General features: G+C 42.9%; 1 protein-coding gene and 1 long non-coding RNA gene across 4 annotated transcripts in view; one reads left to right on the forward strand and one right to left on the reverse strand.

Annotated features, from left to right (window-relative positions):
- Window positions 1–20,167, reverse strand: part of LOC116864542 — a 49,271-nt gene that overhangs the window by 5,050 nt on the left and 24,054 nt on the right. The window lies entirely within an intron of this gene.
- The window catches only part of PLCXD2 (phosphatidylinositol specific phospholipase C X domain containing 2), a 48,138-nt gene continuing 41,727 nt past the window's right edge, over window positions 13,757–20,167 (forward strand). For all 3 annotated transcript variants that reach the window (XR_004382036.1, XR_004382037.1, XM_032852178.1), the window contains exon 1: window positions 13,757–14,484. Coding sequence is in view for 1 of the 3 variants with exons in the window: in XM_032852178.1 (XP_032708069.1) it covers window positions 14,322–14,484 (163 nt within the window). In the remaining 2 variants the exon portion in view is untranslated. The remainder of the gene's footprint in view (window positions 14,485–20,167) is intronic.

Here is a 20,167-nt window from a genome sequence, read left to right on the forward strand (position 1 = left end):
GCTCCCCCTGCCTGCTGCTCCCCCTGTTTGTGCACAAGCACTCTCTCTCTGACAAATAAATAAATAAAATCTCTCTCTCTCTCTCTATATATATATATGTGTGTGTGTGTGTGTGTGTGTGTGTGTTTGTGTGTGTGTCCAGATACAATGAAAGCAAAGATGGATACATTTGACTACTTAAAAATAAAAGCAGTTTGCATGGCAAAAAAGCAAAGTCAAAGGCAAATGATAAACTAGGTGAAAATACTCACATCATATATTACAGATAAAAGCTGATAAAGAACTTACAAAGAAGATAAATAAGCTTTCAAAACCTATGGAGGGGAACCTGGGTGGCTCAGTCAGTTAAGTGTCTGCCTTCAGCTCAAGTCATAATCCTAGGGTCCTAGGATCCAGCCCCACCTCACGCTCCCTGCTCAGTGAGGAACCTGCTTCTCCCTCTATCTGCTGCTCCCCCTGCTTGTGTGCGCGCACTCTCTCTCTCTCTGGCAAATAAACAAAATCTCATAAAAAATAAAAATAACTCTTAAAACACTTGAAAAAAATTCAATCATTAATATTAAAAGAAATGCACATTAAAACTTCACTAAGACATCATTTCTTCCTCATCCACTTGTGAAGAATTTCAAACCTTTGACAACGTGTTCTGTTATCAAGGCCATGGGGAAACAGTTACCCTCATATGTTTGTTGAAAGGAATGCAAGATGACACAATCACTATGAAGAGGAGTTTGACAATATCTAATAAAACTGCATATTACATTATCCTTTGACCTAGTAATTTCTCCTCAGGAATTTGCCCTGAAGCTCTACCTCCAACACTATATGCACAAAGTTATTCTTGGCAGCATAATTTGTAATTGCCAAGTATTGAGAACTATCCAGACGTCCAAACATAGGAGATTGGTCGAATAAACTACAGTAAGTACAGCCGTCAAAATAGGAAATAGACTGTACAGCCGTCAAAATAGGAAAGAAAAAAGTCTCCATTGACTGGTATGGAGTGATTTCCAGGAGATAGTATTAAGAAGGAAAAGCAAAGCAAAGTACAAAGACTATAGAATATGCTACCAGTGTAAGAAATAAAGAAAAATTACAAATATATATAATTTATATAATATGATGTCCAACTGTCTCTCATTGGTGATGTTAATTTTGATTATGTATGTGAGTGTTGTACTGTAAGTCTGTATACATACATGCCTATCTTTCCCAGATACGTCTTTTGAAAGGAATAAGGAGCAAAGATATTCCAGTAGCAGAGAGCACAGCTTGTGGTCAGATCTTGCTCATTAAGATAATTTCCTGTGGAAAGGAAGCAGAATTTTTCAAAGAAATCTCTGATTAAGGGCAAAGATGATGTAGTGTGAGACGAAATATTTTGTTATGTCAGAAAGTAATAACTTATTCCCAAAATGCTGGGGTTTATCAGAGGATGCAAGAGTCAGCTTGAAGGGACTCCTACTGGCTAAATCTGGGATAATTTGAGCACCAACCTAATTAAGTACACTAATGAATTAAAAACCATTGAAAGAAAGCAGGAATTTTGGGCACCTGGGTGGCTCAAGTCGGTTAAGGGTCTGCCTTAGGCTCAGGTGATGATCCCAAGGTCCTGGATCCAGTGCCGCAGGGGGCTCCCTGCTGAGCGGAGAGTCTGCTTCTCCCTCTGCCCCTCCCCCCTTTCCTGCTCATGCTTTCTCTTTCTCTCTGTCTCTCTCTCTCAAAATTAAAATAAATCTTAAAAAAAAAAGCAGGAATTTAAGAGTCCTTACCAGAAATAGGTGCTCAAAATATAGGTAAGGTGAGACAGAGAAAAAGAGAAAGCAGAGGTGGGGGAGGAATTGTAGTAAAGATGAGATCAGGCTAAATTCATCAACAGATGCTAGCTAAATCAAGCAGGAAGTTTTGATGACAGTTAGGATATATTCATGGTCTCTAGGGATCGGCCAGAAGTATGCTTTTTGGTGACAAGGGAGGGAAACGACACGGTAATTATGCAGTGGAGAACAACTCGACCAAGTGATTGGTCGAAATGAACACCACCAGTGAGGAATAGATGACTAGATGAATACCCCCTCCCCCACCCCCGCCAGTGTCCTACCAGGAAGGACACAATATCTCCGTGCAGTATTAAGGCAGAGAACAAATAAACTGAATCCAGTCACAAAGAGACATTGAATAAATACAAAATAAAAAATGTCTTAAAGATAAAGAAAGGCTCTAAAAATATTCCAGATTAAAGGAAGTTAAAAGGATGTGACAATGGCAAATATCTAACTCCAGACTGGATCCTTTTTACTGCAGGGGAAGAAAAGCTACAAAGAAAATCTGACCAATCAGATCTGACATTTGTCAGATCAGCTGACAAAATTGGAATATGGGCAGAAGACTAGATAAAAGTATTGGTAACTCGGCTATGGTTACGTAAAAGAATATTCCTATTCTCGGGAAATACAGGTTGAAGTACTTAGGGGTAAGTGACCATGATATATATAACTTACTCTCAAATGGGTGTGAGTGTATATGCAATACACGTATATTACATACACATACACAAATACATAGAAAAACAGATGGTGGAGATATTAGCAACAGATGAATCTAGGTAAAAGGCGTATATGGGTTTTTTTTCTGTTTTTATTTTTGCAATCATTTTTAATGTTTGAAATTATTTCCAAACAGAACTTTTTTTAAGTGCTTAAGTAAGATCCCAGTAAGTAATGCGTAATTGACTCTAAACCAGCCTATTTTTTTCAAACGAGCCTATTTTTTCAAACATTGCAACCCTTAGATGGTATGACAAGAGGTAAAGATCTGCGGTGCCTGGGTAGCTTAGTGGGTTAAAGCCTCTGCCTTCGGCTCAGGTCATGATCCCAGGGTCCTGGGATCGAGCCCCACATTGGGCTCTCTGCTCCGCAGGGTGCCTGCTTCTTCCTCTTTCTCTCTCTGCTTCTCTGCCTACTTATGATCTCTGTCTATTAAATAAATAAATAAAATCTTAAAAAAAAAAAGAGGCAAAGATCTGATAGTTCAAGGGAGTTTTGTTTGTTCTCTGGGGATTTACTTAATCTGAAAGTTCAGGAGAAAATAAATGAGGATTCATCATGCAAGCTGGCGGTTTTTGTTTCATTTCTGGGTCTTCTCCTGCCTTGGGTACTGGCTGGGATCCACCAAAACTTCAATCAATTTTTCTTTCTTAAGGAAATGAATAGAGCCCTTTGATTTTCCTAGAACTGCAGGGCAAGCTTTTCCTCTCACCATTAAACCATTTCATGTCAAAGGAGACTAAGCTGTGTCCCTCCAGACATCACCCAAGAGAGAGACAGCTCCTCGGGCAGCAGTTTTTGTCGACACCCTACTGGAAGTCACGGAAACAGTGTATGCTTTACAGCAGGCCCTGCCTCCCCATCCAGCACTCAGGGCGGCAGCCCATGTCGGCTTCCCCAATCAGGTGCTGGGGCTAGAAGGCTCAGCAATCACTTCTCCTTCCCCTCCTAGAATACTTTGTCCATCTCCCCAAATTTTCAATAAATAGCTTGACCGGTATGTGTTAATTCGATAAACAGTGAATTTGAAGATACTCTCTTATTTTCCTGAGACCAAACTTTTTCGTTTGCTGGTTTTGCTTTAGTGTAATGTTTCAGTGAAAATTTGCCGTTAAGGAAATGAGGGCCAAGGACTCCTCTGTTGGACTGGAACGTCCTCAAGGGTGTCAGGTAGCTTTGTACACCTCAGCACCCTCAGAGGAGGGCGAGGCCTGGGACAAGTTATCGCTCAAGTACTGTGTGAGTGAATGACAGGTGATAGCCAGTGAGTGCATAGGAGAGGGGAAAATGCCTCGTGGAACAGAGGGTTTAGCTGAGACAGGTGACAGTCTCTCACCACGGTGAGCTGAGATTTTTTTTTTTTTTTCACTCAATCTGTGTCATAAATGAATACATCCCCTTGACATCTGTGTTCTTCAAAATCTTATTGTGGCAAGTCAGTCAAGTAAGGACCCAAATCTGGGTGGTTTGGCAGATGCCTTAGATTGAACTTGCCTTTGGGTCAGTGTCAAAGTTTCTCTCAGATTGGTAGAATCAGGTCTGTATCCATGGGTGCTGAGCAAAGGCCAGGTCCTGGGAAAGTGAAGACTAAGTAAACACAAACACACAGTTGGGGCCAGGGGTGGTGGTGAGGGGAAATGAGATGTTGGTCAAAAGGCACAAACTTCTTGTTGTAAGAGAAATAAGTTCTGGGGACCTAGCAAATAGCATGGTGTATTGTATACTGTATTGTGGAAAGAACAGATCTTAAATGTTCTTACCACAGCAACACCAAAAATGTAACTATGTGAGGTGAAGGGTGTGTTAACTAACCTTATTGTGATCCACATTTCCCAGGACATACATGTTCACAAATCATTACATCATACACCTTAAACTTATACAGTGTTATGTGTTAGTAATATCTCAGTAAACCTGGAAAACAAAGAAGAACCCCACTTAGCCCAGTGAGGAACCATGGTCTGAAAAAATTTTTTTAAGATTTTATTTATTTATTTGACAGATAGAGATCACAAGTAGGCAAAGAGGCAGGCAGAGAGAGGGGAGGGGGAAGCAGGCTCCCCGCTGAGCAGAGAGCCTGATACAGACCTTGATCCCAGAGCCCTGGGAACATGACCTGAGCCAAAGGCAGAGGCTTAACCCACTGAGCCCTCCTTTGGTCTGAAATTTTAAGAACAAGGACAGATCTCAGTGGGTCAAAGTTCTATGGGTCAGTTCTATGGGTGAAGTTTTTTTCCTGATCAAGTCAAGAGCAGAGAGTTAAGTCTTAGATGGGAAGTCTTTGGTCCTCTACTCTTCTTAAGTTGATAATCGAGTCTCTCATGGCAAGAAAAATTGGGCCCATGTCCCCAATTCGCAACCAGGTGTCGCCCCATTTTGCCCAAGGCTTGGAAAATGGGCACTATTTCAAGTTTTGGCCTCAAATCCACCTGTAGTCTTGTACTTTGCTGAACCAGGTTGGAGACTAAACCAAGAGAGCTTCACTGTGTATAATTGGATTCATGGTGCATTTCTCTCAGACCTGAGACTTTCACATTAGGGAACATGAATGCCCAGGGATATGGATGTGCACCAGGAAGGACTCAAAGCCACAAGATAAACATAGCACCTCAAGAATCTCAACTTTATTCAAATTATATATACATATGTAACAAAATTTGAATGGATTTGTAAAACAAAAACAAAAACCATGCCACTTGAAAGAAACCCTATGCTTGGTGCTGGCCATATGGGGCTCTGGAAAGTGTGCATTTATTCTTCTTCATGCTTGGGGCATCTCAGGAGGAGAGGTTGAGAAGTTCTGCCCTAGGATTGCACACACACTAGTCCTACCACTGTGAGGATGCTGGGAGCACAGAGAGGTGACTCCCATCCAAGCCATCTATACTCCTCATTCTGAGAACTTTTAGTAAGTGTTTCCTGAGCCTCGATTCCTGAGGTCCGAGCCCCTCATCCTGGGTACTGAATGTGAGGAGGGTGTAGAGAATATTTTGAGCTGTCCCACAGGTGAGAGTGTGTGACAAATGTAAAGTCTTTATTAGAAAACTCCCAAAAGCACAGTGTCAAGGTTTTGCTGGTAGCAGTAAACTTTAAAATATCAGGTCCATATTTATATAGAAGACATTCCACTGGACCCAGTTCCAGCAAAAGTAGTGGAAGATTTAAGTAAGAAAAGATAATAAAGAGGAGAGGAAAGAAAGGCCTAACTATGAAAAGGTAAAAAGGATCTATAGCTGGAGGAGGGGTGGTGGGAAACAAGATGGTTCAAGAGACCATAAAACTCATCTAGTGTAATCTTCGAGCAAATGTTTCAACCCCGCCTCTACCACATTACTGTCTTCTTGTTGCCAAACTTGGGTTGAATATTTCCATTGCAGGGACTCCTATCTTCCTCTATTGCATTCCGTTGCCTAACTCTGAGCCCTAGAACATTCATTTTTATACGTGGGTGAAACAAAGATGTGTGGGATAAACTTTGCTTTTTTTTTTCTTACTTCTGCTACTGAGAGGAAGCGGAAGCTGTGGGCACTGATAGATTGTTAAGACAAACTATGACTTCCTCCACGAAGCAATACATGTGTCTGAGTTGAGAGGTTACCTGCAGAAACTTCAACAGATCAGAATCCTTTGAAACCAAATCATCAAACTACAGAGAAATATGCTAACAGCTTTTGACTATAACCTACCTGACTATACAGAGAGAATTGCTAAGGGAAAAACACTAAAGACTCATTATTTTTATTTACACTAAAATTGGTTACCTTGTTTAAAAAAAATGACTTTTATTGGTTGAAGTCAATTTCTCAAACTTATGATTTTAGTAATAAAGTTGGCAGAGAATGATCATATCTGTTCTCAATTACTCCGATATTTATTCCTTAGATAATGTGTCATCATGCTATTTCCAAATGATGTCTGCAACCCCAAACACAGAGTCAGGTCATTAAAAAAGAATGCTTTTCTTTTAAAGATCAAATTTGCCCAATGAACAACGAATGTAGAGAAGTCATTCTAATTGTGACCGAAGGTCAAGTGTTTACTAATATACAGGAGTACACACAAGCTTTCCTCATAGCTGATGTCATTCTCGATCCCAGGAACCTTGGGGTGGATCTAATAAGGAGAACGTTTGGTTTTCCTGCCAGTTCAGCTGAGATCAAGAATTTCTGCCAAAATAGTCTCCTCTAATTGCATAAATTTACACACAACACGGGTAAGAGTTGCTTACTTTGCCATTCTTCCTATTGCAACTTTTTATGAAAGAGAAATTGCTCGACATTTCAAAGTCCTGACATAAATAAAACCTTTGCGACATTAAAATCCCCTGGGGACCTTTTTAAAAAGATGGAATAGAAAGGTGTCACCCCCAGGGGATTTAATTCATTAGGGTTGGAGTGTGACCAAGGAATCCGTATTCTTGCATAAATTCCCCAGTGGTCCTACTGGTGTCAATGCTGGAGGAACATTTTTTTAGGGTAATTGAAACTGAAAGGAAATTTACTGTGTGCGTGAAATGTACCTTTACCACCAGAAGGTGGCGCTATAACATATTAAATCAGGCATTCTGCCACTAGCAGACTAGCTGGAAAACTGGCCTTGGAGTCTTTATTTTCTCTCAATTACTTTCTCGGAGATAAGGGAGGGGTGGAAAGGGGAGCGGAAGAAGATGCAAGGAGTGTGGTGGGATAGGAGGAATAAATGGATATTAAACTAATTTTACGATCATCACTTGCTATTAGCTCCTCTCAAAATGATTGTAGAGACACCGTGTCGTCGTTTAAGTACATTTTCTTCTAAATAAACTAAGAAAACCTGGATAAATAGAATAAACTCAGAGGCTCTCAGCCTCTTCTGGAACTCCAAGCCTTTCCACCTGGGAGAAACCATCTTTGGCCAGTTCCTACCTGCCATCCTCTTTTGTCTCATTACCAGGATCCCCATTGGGAGCCATAAACCCCCTACAGGCAGGAGGTGATAAGCACACACCACCACTTCCTGTTTCTGCTGACTGCTCTCCTCCCCAGTTCAAGGACACTCACCTGTGTGTCCGCAGGGCATTGGTCCTAGTGCCACGAAGTCTGGCTCCAGCCCTAATCAACTAAGTAACTGGATCCCCAGCTCCTGGTTCTGCCCTCCAAGTCTGCTCACGAGGCAGTGTTCTTGGTTCCCTGCCTTTCCTTGCAGGCTCCTGAATGTCTCAAGCTCCTGCAATGATGTCACTCTTCCTGGAGGTAATTGCTGCTGCTGTCATCATGTCCCCAGCACTACCCATATTGGGGACATTTCTCCATCCTACTCCCATCCTTGTCGCCTAATTTTCTGGCTTAAATTGGGAAAAGAAGGTCAGAGATGACGAGGGATAAACTCTGCTGACGTGAGACACAAAACAAAGCAGGCTACATCCCACCGTGGGTGCGTCTACCCGCCTCCTCATTTCCGTCCTTCACCCTTCCACACCCACCAGCCAGGAGGGGGAAAAACATTGTGAATGTGGAACTCAAAGCATCCTGTCGCCTTGTTCTCCTTTAGGCAATGTCCCCAGACCAAACAAGTGCCTGGATTCTGAATCTCTCTGAGATCTGTTCCTTTCCCATCTAGCACATAGACTGGGAGGTAAGATAGCACTGGGTGTTAGATTTGGGGGGCCAGAGACAGCCCTGGATGTACTGTCATTAAATTAGTGTGTTTCCCCTGTGGCTTTTAGGGTGTCTTCAATCAACTAAAATCCAGGCCATCTTGCCTTGCCAACCAGAAATGCCCAAATGGCAAGTTCTTTGGGGTGCTGGCTTTGGGACCCGACTATTCATTTATGACACAATTCCAAAGAACATGAGCCATTTTAGACACTGCCAAAATATAATGTAGCCTCCCAAAGAGGGCAAAGCCTGCAGTCACCTGTTCAGGAATTCAGTGGAGTCCTTGATCAAGTAATAGAAAAATTTCCAGAAAAGAAAACTAATTTGTAGAGATTCTCCTAGAAACAGGTTTGGTTGTATATAACAAGAAATGTATGAACAATTTAAGGACACTTGCAAGTGATTAATAATTTCAGAGCTAGGCCACTTGGGCTCTTGAATTCAGGGTCCATGGAGGTGAGAAGGGGGGATGGGAAGCAAGCACTGTCATTAAGAAAGTCTATGCATTTAGTCTCTGTGTGCTAGAGCTTCCCCGTGCTCTCTTACCTTTTTCTTGCTTAGATAACTGATTTCAGTGATTTCCTTAAAGGACTGTATTTCTCCAACCATTCTTCCTAAAGTACAACGTGAGTCTCTTCTCAAAACCTTCAATGGCCTGTTTTGTCTATGGGGGAGAAAAGGTTCAAACTTTTTAATATATTTCTATTATAAACTCTACCAAGTTTACAGTATGAACAGGTAACCCCTAGTGAGAGTCACTGGCACTATGATCAAGAGACTTAAGAGTCACAGCTCTGCCACTAACTAGCTATGACATCTTAGGCAGAATTGTGTGGTTTTGAAGCTTTAGCATCCTCTTTAAATATGGGTAGAGATAGTACCTAACTCACCGGCCTCTTGTGAAGGTTCAGCAAGAATGAATGAGACCTATTATCCCTCGAGCTGCCCTTCTAGCAGCTTTCCTGTTTCCCATTTCCCACTCACAGTCACAGTTTTGCTGCTGCTGTTTTCCCCAGAGCACATCTCTTTCTCACGCCAAAACCGCCTGCCCGTTTTCCATCTGCAGAAACCTTTTTCAGAATTCCAGTCTGGGCTCGAATGCCTCCTCTGAGAACATGTCCCTTGGCCCTCTCCACCCCCATCAAAATGTGCATCTCTTTGTCCATCTCTACATGTCTGTATTATCCCTTCCTTCCACTCCACATCACAATGTGTAATTCACATATTTCGCTCTCTTTTCTCCTGAATTATATTCTATCTGAGGTTCCTCAGATGCCAGCTTTCACTTAACTTTTCCTCCATTCCTAGCACCTACCAAAACGACTGGTACATAATAAGCACTCCAATCCATTGTAATTATTATCTTACTCCTTCTGTTAGTTTAGGCCCACAACCCTTTAGCAACTTTCATAATCCAGCATGTAAGAAAATATTACTTAACCAAATCCTAAATTTTATTTTTATTTTAAAATCATTTTTCCCCAAATATCTGTGGCATAGTATAAAAATCCCACCAGTATTTTGGTTTCCATTACATTATTTGAGAGGAAAAATTATTCTCTTCTACTTACAGATTCTTAGCTGAGATTCTTTTTTTAAAGATTATATTTATTTTAGAGAGAGCGCGCAAGAGAGCACACAAGAGGGGTGAGGAGCAGAGGGAGAGAGACAAGCAGACTCCAGGTTGAGTGCAGAGACCAACATGGGGCTCTTGAGGTTACGACATGAGCCAAAATCCAAAGTAGGCCGCTTAACCAATGAAGCCACCCAGGCGCCCCTTAGTGGGTTGGTTACCTGCTAAAGATTTTTTTTTAAGATTTTATTTATTTATTTGAGAGAGGATGAGCAAGAGACAGAGCACAGGAGCAGAAACAGAGGGAGACAGAGAAGCAGGATCCCCACTGAGCAGGAAGACTGACACAGGGCTCGATCCCAGGACGCCAGGATCATGACCTGAGCCGAAGGCAGATGCCTAACCTAGTGAGCCACCCAGGCACCCCCTTAGCTGAGATTCCTAATGCAAGTTTTTTTTAATTATAAAAGTGATGTAAAAATATAATAAAACCCTGGAAAATGAAGAGAAAAAGCAATACAAGGACCCACCTATGAAACATGAGCCTGTTTTCTAAAGCACTGCTACCTACAAGTGTGGTCTGAACCAGCACAGCTAGAAATTTAGGAATGCAGAATCTGAGCCCATCTCAGAACAATGCAACCCAAATATGATGGATTTACACATTAATGTTTTAAAAAACCCTACTCTCAGACACTTCCTAGAACCCCGCGGAGCATGTTTTACTAAGCGTCTGTCTCCTTCTCACAAACATTTATTGAGCACCTGCTATATGCCAAGAACTGTACTACACGCTATGATTTCATCTCCAAGATTTCTCCCAGGATGATTTCTATGAAGAAGAGCGCTGGCTTCTTTTGAACTGTTTTCTTGGCAAAGTCAAGTCGTTGTGATCAAAAAAGCTGCCAATTTCATGGAGACACAAAACTTCTAGTCTTAAGTGATTCCACGTCTCTTGTTTCTGAATTCTCACACAGTGATAACTCTAAATCTAAAGTTTAATGCTTTCTTTTTAAAAAAGATTTATTTATTGGAGGGGGAGGGGCAGAGGGAGAGAGAGTCTTAAGCAGACTCCAAGCTGAGCTTGGAGCCTGAAGTGGGGCTTGATCTCAAGACCTTGAAATCATGACCCCAAGAGCTGGACGCTTAATTGACCATGCCACCAAGTCCCCCCCACCTTTAATGCCTTCTTAATATGCTCACTCCTTCCATTAAGAGCTAAAAAATCAAGGGAAAATTGCATTGAAATTAACATGCCACCATAGAGCTTAAAGAACACATTTGCTTGCCTTAGCCAGTTTCAATAAAATTTTGCATTTAGGAATTTTTAAAAGGGTGTTAAACTCAAGAAAAGCACAGAAAGGTGACATTTCAAAAGTAGATGTTGGGATATTTCTTTACGGAGTGATTTTTCTATGAGGAATAAAAAATGTGAACTCTAGGGGCACCTGGGTGGCTCAGTGGTTAAGCACCTGCCTTCTGCTCAGGTCATGATCCCAGGGTCCTGGGATTGAGACCAGTATCAGGCTCCCTGCTCGGCAGGAAGCCTGCTTCTCCCTTTCCCACTCCCCCTCCTTGTGGTCCCTCTCTCACTGTGTCTTTCTCTGTCAAATAAATAAATAAAATCTTTAAAAAAAATTTTTTTTAAATGTGAACTCAAACACGTGCCATGGTGTACTTGGAAAAAAGAGCACTATATTGAAGTGCCCTTTAAACACCAGAAGATACATGATGAACACTTTCTTTTTATTAACGATGGGATACTCCTCCAGGAAAACAAAAACAAAAATTTCCTGTAATACCAGGCAGCTCAAAAGACTGAAAAGCAGGTTCAAATGAATGTTAAGGATAACCTGGAAGAGGAAAAGGGGACTGTTATGCCCGAGTTTTCATGTCCGAGAGACCACCAAGGAGCCAAGCACTGATGCAATCACACGAGGGTTTATTTGACAAGCTTAAGCTTGGGCCCAAGTATACCCGACACAGCGGAGTAGGGACTTGGACCCGGAACCAGATTACAGTCAGAGTTTTTAAAGGCAGAGTAGAGGTGGACTCAGCGGTGGGTGAGGATAAAGGGGATTAGGGATGGCGTATGTCTCTAAGGAATTTTGGAAGCAAGGTCTCCAGGACCTTGGGGGGCAGCTATTGTTGGGAGAAGCGTTATTTATTACCGATAATAAAAATCTTCTCGTGAGACCCGTTAGATGTATATCAGTCGGCTATATACTTGGGAATGATTCTTGACACTATCTTGGAGGTTTAGAGATAAAGGAATTGTTAAAGTAGACTTACAGGATCCTGGTTGGACCTGTTGGGGTAGAGGGTTGGTCAGGCTAGGATTGTCCTTAGCAAAACCTCAAGGTGAGGGCGGTTAAGTCCCCAGGGGAGAGCCACTCTGTTTCAAGGGCTTGTCAGTAGGTAAGGAATTTTAATGATTTTCTTCTGCCTCTGTTTCCCACATCAGCTAAACCTGAGGTGGGATGGCCTTAATTTTCTCGGCCTCCACATTTCCCCCTGAACAATTTTGACCCTTAAATCTTTAAGGTTGCTGAAGGTGGACGGTCTCATCTTCTGTAACTTCTTCCTGCTGAGTAGGGGCATAGAGTTGTCCCTACCTACTCGGGTCAACATTGATCAGTTGGGGAATGTGTAGGGGAATTATGAAAGACAGAGGCAGCTGAGTCCAGGGGTTTAAATCAATTATTAAAGGAGAGAGGGACTGTTTAAAGTGCTAACCTGAGTAGGTCAGAACCCAAGAAATATTTTGATAATCTGGAACATCAAGATGGTTGTACTTATGTCAAGGCTAGACTCGAGGTGGGTACAACCTTGTATTTCCTGGCCTCCACAGGGACAATAGGAGCAGGAGTTATGTGCATTGAGAGATGCCTAGGGCACAGGCATTGCAGGGGCCTGTGGAGTTACCCTGGAGTTGAAGTGGGCTGGTCAGTGATTGGATGTCAGCCTTCACTTTTCTCTTAGCAAAGCCTGCTGCTTGCTTTTCACATAAGCCCCTTCTGAGTCACCCAGGAGCTGCCTGACCTGAAGCCCTCCAGGACCCCACTATCAAGGTCCTGGGTGGGGGTGGGGCGTTCTGATTTTGCCTGTTGGCCAGGATGTTTCTGATTATTGATGTGCAAAGTTCTCATACCATTAGAGACCCTATAGTACACCACCATGAAAAAGTACCATTTGAAGGAGTAGGGAATATTGAAGAAAGCAGGGAAATGAGTTTGTGTGCCTACAGACCTCTGGATTTGAGGGTTTCCTCTTAAAATGGCATTTCCAAATAGCGCCAGCTGCTCTCTGAACGCCCCAGAACTTCCACTTCATCTGTGAAAAGGGCATCCTATCCACCACCCGCCCTGCCCTATGGGGGTCCTGTGAAGATCAAATGGGACAAAGAATTTGCAAGAAGGTTTCAAATACCTGAGTAATACAAATAGAAGTCATCATTATTCCCTCCTCTGTAAGATGGGGCTAAGAGGTGTGTAAGTAAATCTTCATTATGTAACTGCTGAAACAAACCATCCTAGAGGTTGTCATCCAAATATGATATATTTCACCTTTCTCAGCCTTCTTACTCCCCCTATTTCTGCCGCCTCTGTGGTTTATTAAAATGTAATACATTCTATGTGATTGTCATTGTGTGTGTGTGTGTGTATGTGTCGAAGAAAGACACAAGGAAAGAAACATCATCTGTGGTCGTGTTCAGCATCTGAGCGCTGGCTTCCCGAAAGGCCAGAAGGCCACCCCTTCTTGAGGTCCCAGGACTAGACCCCGCCAGCAAGTTCCTCCGCCTGCAGTCCCCGCGGCGGCGCCGGCCTCCCTTCAGCCGGGCTGGAGTAACGGAGGGAGGGGACGGGGCCGCGGAGGGGTGGGAGCGCCCCGAGGGGCAGCCTGGACGCACGCCGACCAATCGGAGCGCGCTCCGCCAGCGGCCAATCACGGGCCGCGTAGCCCGGCAAATCTGCCCGGCAGTGCGGGGCGGGGCTGCCGGGAGTCCGGGTGCCGGCGGTTACACTTCTGAGCGCCTTCGGAAAGCCACAGGGCAGGGGGAGTGTGTGCTGAGAAGCGGGGGCAGGAGGAGTAGGCAGGCCCAGCTCTGGGCCAGCCCGGTGACACACAGAGAGGCATAAATCCGGCTGGTGATGTTGCGTCCGGGCGCTCACGTGTGTAGAGACCCACCGGCTTGTCCGTACGCCGTAAGGGCACCTGTCGTGTGAGTGGCTCCGGGCGTGGCTGCTCGCCGGACGTCCAGTTTCTGTAAGATTGCTCTCTAGGGGCCTACCTAACCCCGGCTCCAGAGGGGGACGTGAGAAGTTTAACCGAGCCGGGTCTGAGCAGATTAAGGTAGTGGAACAGCGGCTGGGCCGGAGAGGGTGGGGACTGCGGGGGCTGGGGGGTAGGGAACCACCTACTTGCCGCGTCTCCCCGGCAGAAAGGTCTTTTGGCAAGACTGGCTTGACAAAGATGGCCCTGGAATGTCTAGAGTCCGGGCCGTGATGGTCACTGAGTGAGTGGCACCGGGCTGAGCCTGGGCAGTTTGTTGACTGACAAAGAGGGATGCTAGCAGTTAGGAAGGTAAGGAGGAAACTCAGGATGGGGACCATCTGCTCCCCCAACCCCAGCGGGACAAAGACATCATCGGAGGTCTGCAATGCCGACTGGATGGCCTCGCTCCCCCCTCACCTCCACAACGTCCCCCTTTCCAATCTGGCAATCCCAGGTACTCTTCTATTCCTACTTGTTCCCACTGTGTTTGCTTCTGCCATTTTAGTGTTGTTATTATTAATGGATTGGGTTGCTTTTCTGTTGTGCTGAGAAAATAATTGTCAGTGACCTTACTAAACGTTTTTATTTCCAACCAAAAACTTAACACTGAAGCAGCTGCTGTAAACAGATTTAAGTACACTGCATCATTGCCAAAAGGGGCTTGGGAGAATGGAAGCACCATTTTTTTTGTTTATTTGCGTCTTTTTGTTTGTGTTTTGTTTTTACTTGGTAGCCTCATTCTAAGAATGTTACATTCCTAATGTTGGAACCAGGCCATGTGAGTACCTGAATCACTTAAAGAAAAAAGGAGAACTCACGAGGAATGAATAAAAAGTCATTAACGATTTTCAATCTGGATCAAAATTAAAACTGAAAAGTATTTTCTTTCTCATTAATTTGACCTTGCATATAGGAAAAACAAACAAACAAAGATTAGCATTAGATAACAGGTTCGGAACCAGGACTGAGTATAAAGACACATATTTTTGCTGTTGGAAAAGCCAGAAATAGAGAATGCAAATGCTCATCAGAGGTCACAGGCAGTCATTAGGTGTGATGAGGTGGTGTTTGAAGATTTGTCTATATATATACAGGTGTCTGCCTGACTGATCTAGAACCAGAGCATTGAAAAACACTTCTCCTCCAGCCACAGTTTCTATCCTAGGGGTTTTATGCCTTGGTATCACTCTCATTAAATTTGTTAAATGTGTCCTCTTCCTAACACTCAAAAGCTGGTTAGAACATGGTTTCGAGGGAGGGTCATTTGGACTACAGTGATCTTGGTCTGCTGTGCTGGGCAAAGTCCCAGATGCCTGTACTTGAAAAGCACCCCTAGGAGCAGGGGATGGACTACTGCCAATGTTTTCTCTCACCTGGAGACATAACAATTGATGTTGAGCTCTAGACTTCCAGACAAACTCGCAAGCATCCCTGGGAGCAGTCTGATTTTTGTGCATGACCTCATGCAACCCAGAACTTTGCTTTCTATGCATGAGGAAGAGCAGAGCTGGCTTCAGATGCAGCCTTTTCCTTACTCGCCTCTTCTTTTGGAGGTCTTCCAGGTTCATTGTCCTTATGGGCTCTTGCTGCTTTTGAGCAAGGAGAGGGCTGCTAAATCTCTTTATAGTTATGATCACTTGTGTCTTATCAGCCATTGACTATAGTTCCTTGGGAAATGCCAGATGGTCTTGCCTCAAAACAGGTCTTTTCCATGTTTAATTGATGCCTGTGGAGTCATCACTGAAATGATGCATGGGCTTCTTTTAACATTAGTCATCTGTCTTCAGGCTTTCCGGTGGAATTGTTTGGTCAGGTGGTATGGCAGGTAGTGTGTGTTTGCAAACAGCATGGCATCTCAGGCAGGCCCTAAATGACTCTCTCATTCAGGGCATGTCCGGGCTTCCTCCTTCCTGTTGTACTTTGGACGGACAGATCAGACCACAGCCCCAGCTCTGCCAGTGGCTTGGATATGTGCTCTGACACCACGACTCCTGAAAGGAGCTGGGCATTTGTTCTGCAATCTATAGGGTATCTCACAGTTACTAGAATTGCCAGGGGAAGTAGGCAAATAGCTGGAGCCTGCTGCCGTAACTGGAAATGCTGTGATTAGTCACTATGGAGGACATAGGAATTTGTTTACCCTGCTTTGTGAAGTCTGGTCCTTCTATGTGGAAGAAAGAAAAAAAAGCGCGGTGGGGGGGAAGAAAAAGAAAAAAATGACCTCCTCAACATGCTGAATTCATTTCTGTGAATGTTCTTTTCCCAGCAGTGGAAGGGGCATGAGCGTATGTATATATGAGCTCAACATAGGAAAGTCACATGTAAGTGCTAGCCACTTATGGACGCCTCCCCACCAACCATCCTTCACCCCCACCAGTTTCCTTTCCCCTCCCTCAAGCTTAATATTCCCTAGCTAATGGCTAGCACTCAAGTTCTGCCAAGCCTTGTGGAGAAATTTTGAAATACAGAAGGCATTCAGGAAGTGGAATTCATCGTCTTCCTCCCCCATTCCCCGTATACCTCTTCCCCTTTGTGATCACCTTCAGCATAATAGTTCTTACTTATTAAGTGCTAACCCCAGCACCCACTGGCAAACATTATATACCTTAAATATCTATACCTCCAAGATAGCTACTAACATCCTCGTTTTGGAAATAAGAAAAGAGATTAAGTAATTTTTTAAAGATCACACAAATAGAAAATAACAAAACTAACAAGTCCCTGTCTAGCCGGCTCCAAAACCCATGCACTACCCCTGTGCCCCTCAGGGGGGCCTTGGGGAAGCACAGAGCAGCTGTGTGTGTGTGTGTGTGTGTGTGTGTGTACTGGGGGAGGGGGTGGTAGTCTCTAAAAACCAGTTTTCATAGTCTGTCCTCTGCGGCAAATGAAATTATGTTTAAGACTAGGTGGTCCTTATCTGACTGACTATATATATCACTATGAAGAGATAGATAGGCAGACATACATGTATACAAAGTATATATCTGAGTAATATATATATTTACATGTTTACAATTATATATGATATATATGCTATATGTGGTATATATGTGTATGTGTATATATAGTTGTATATATGTATGTGTATATGTGTGTGTGTGTGTGTGTGTGTGTATACATATATATCCCTGTTTAGAATTGGAACCCAGGAAGTTTTAAATTCAGATTTATTGCTTAGACCTATTTTGTGTGATGTGTATGCACATGTGTGTGCTCCTGTGTGCCAACAGACAACGACATAGGGTGTCTATAAGATTGTGTCAGATCTGTCAGGATGGGGGTGGGGTGGCCCCGGGGAAAGGTCAGAGAAAAGGCAGGAGTTCTGGCAATAATAGCAGAACTGGGATGGAGAACTAGGTTATATTTGAATGCATCTGCTGCATTTGCCTAAGGCGTGATGGGAGAGAACAGGTGTGCATGTACCTCTCAACAAAGCCTTGATGTATTATTTTACTTATACAACTGCTAAGAACACCTGTTAATGGCCAGTATCATCCAAACACATTGAAATATTCTGGAGAAGAACTTCAGAACAAATCTCATTGCCAACTATTTAGAGTGATTGGAGACCCCAAGGGTAAAGGATTTGGAAGTTGCAAAAGTCAGATTTTTAAATTAAAGCTTTAAACTCTACAAACATTTTCACTGACATTAGTGAAAGCATGATATTCTTTATGGACAAATGGACTGATAGAAAAAATGTTTTCTATAACATGTATATTTTCAGTGAATTCTTTTTCTATATTTTAGTGTATTTCTTTTTTTTGTCTTTTTTTTTAGATTTTTTTAAAATCATGTTTTTCCCTTTTTATTGAAAATAAACTGTTTAGTCTATTGCAGAGAGCCTTGAACTTAAGATTTGATGTTGTTGGTTCTGGCTGTGTGATATTGAAGAAGCATCTGAATTTCTCAGGACTTAGTTTCTTCATTTGTAAGTAAGCTGTTGGATTAAATGAAATATTGAGTCTTTTCCAAATTAAAAATTCTTTGATTAACTAAATCAAATAAACTATAAATGCCCATTCTTTGTTCAAACGTGAAAAGAGATGGGAGGAATAAGACATTTTAGGTCTAAAAGCCCTTTTATGCCTCTTTAAAACAAGAAATTATTTTTGGCATGTGCAAACAAGTACTCACAACTGCCAGAATGAAGCAGGGTCCTCTCACTTTAGCATCCTAAAAGGGACTGTAGAATAACTGGTCTAAATAAACTGACCCTGAGTACATATTAAGAAACCTCCATGCTCAGGCTTGGGGAAGACCCAAAGATGAATCAGGTATCAACCCGAGTATAAAAGGGCTTACAATTTAGTTTTATATATACAAATTACCATATACAGTTAAAAATAATTGGGGCAAATATTAAAACAGAGATTAAAGAAGGTGTGGTGGAAGCACACAGAATGGAAAGACTAATTCCCATTAGTTGCTACTTCTCAGATTAGGAACTACTTCGTTGAAAAAATGAAATTTGACCCAAGATTTGAAGAATGGTCAAAATTTCAAGGGATGTAATTAGGTAGGCAGTCTGGGTTAGAAGGGGACTTTCCTGAAATGAACCAATTGAGCTCTGGGATGGGGGTAGATGGGAAGTGGTTAGAGGACTTTCTCTCCTGCCTCTCAGTAATGCTTTGTTAATACGTTTATCATAGCATTTCTGAACACATTGTTATTTTTGGCTACCTGCCATCCACATCATCTATGAACAACTTGTACGCAGAGAGTGTGTCTTATTTCTCTTTAAAATCCTAAGTCCTAGTACAGGATGACAGCTTGGTCATTGGTGTCAAGTGGATGATTGAATACAAGAAACCAGGAAAGTAAGGGTGCTGGACAGTGGCTCACTTGCAGCCACCATCGTGTTTGATTGTGGTCAGAGCTAAACTGAATGGATTGCTTAGGTTTTCCTGACAAAAAGCCATATGAAGCCACCTGAACATTTTCCAACCAGCTCTTGTTACTTCTGCATAGTATTCCCATAGCTTTAGAAAAAGCTCATTACTGAGCCCCATTGGAAGTGAAAATTCTGAGGCAGAACAAAATGGTCAGGAGAGTCAGAAGAGGAATTCTGGTGTAACTTGTGTCCTAGGAACAATGCTTTCACCTTGTATCCTTTCTGCCTTCTCTCTTCCCTTGTCAAATGTGAGCTTCTCATGTTTCTTGCCTGGCCTCAGCCTCAGCTTGCTCTCATTTCTTGTTCCCCTCTTCAGCTTCCTTCCACTGACCTGGCCTCTCCCTTTCCAGTGTCAACCCTCGCTCAGATGCTGCTCACTGCTCTCCAATTCCCAGACCCTTCTCTGTTCTCATCTTCCTGAGGATCATCCCCTTCCTTTTTACCTTTCTGGAATTCTATCCCTGCCCCATGCAGTTCCGCCTTTGACCACTTGATGAGTTCTGTCGCTCTTCTCACTTCCCACACATACGTCACGCAGACATCGAGATTACTACAGAGGCAGGATGGAAGGATCATTGCTCAAATTCTGCTTTTGGAAGTTGGATTAGGTCTGGTGCATCCAAGAGAGATTTGGGGACCCAAAAGGGAATAACATACATTGTGGAACAAGAATTCTAGCTTGGCTCCGCTTTGAGGATAGCATGAGCCATGAGTTGGCCATAAAAAGAAACCCTACAGCTTACAGGATTTGAGGCTGTGGAAAAACAAGGACCAAACTGAGTCTACCAGGGCTGACCCAATCAAGAAAAACAATTATATGGAAGCAAAATGGATTCTTAAGTGGGAGTACATTTTTGATGCCCCCCCCTGCCCCGGGTGGTCATGGGGAGGAATAAAAAGAGTCTGTGACTTTGGTGTTCTTATTAGTAGGTCTTTCTTCTAAGGAGGATCCTCACTTCCTTAGATTTCCCTACCCGCAATCACACAAAAGCCACAGGGAATTCAGGAGTCACTTGTGTCTTTAAGAAGCAAAACGAACCGTGGATTGGCTTAGACCATTAATGCTAGAGCCACTCAGTCTGGATTTGAACTTCAACTCTGTCCCTCATGACTCTGTAACCTGGCAGGTTACTCACTCTCTGTGCTACAGTGTCCTTCTCTGTAAAACAGAGATAATACTGGTACTACCTCATTTAGTTAGTGTGACAATTAAATAAACTAATGCATATACCATGCTTAGAAT

Source organism: Lontra canadensis, unplaced genomic scaffold, assembly GCF_010015895.1.
Source record: "Lontra canadensis isolate GAN:19392208 unplaced genomic scaffold, GSC_riverotter_1.0 scaffold6, whole genome shotgun sequence".
NCBI lineage: Eukaryota > Metazoa > Chordata > Mammalia > Carnivora > Mustelidae > Lontra > Lontra canadensis.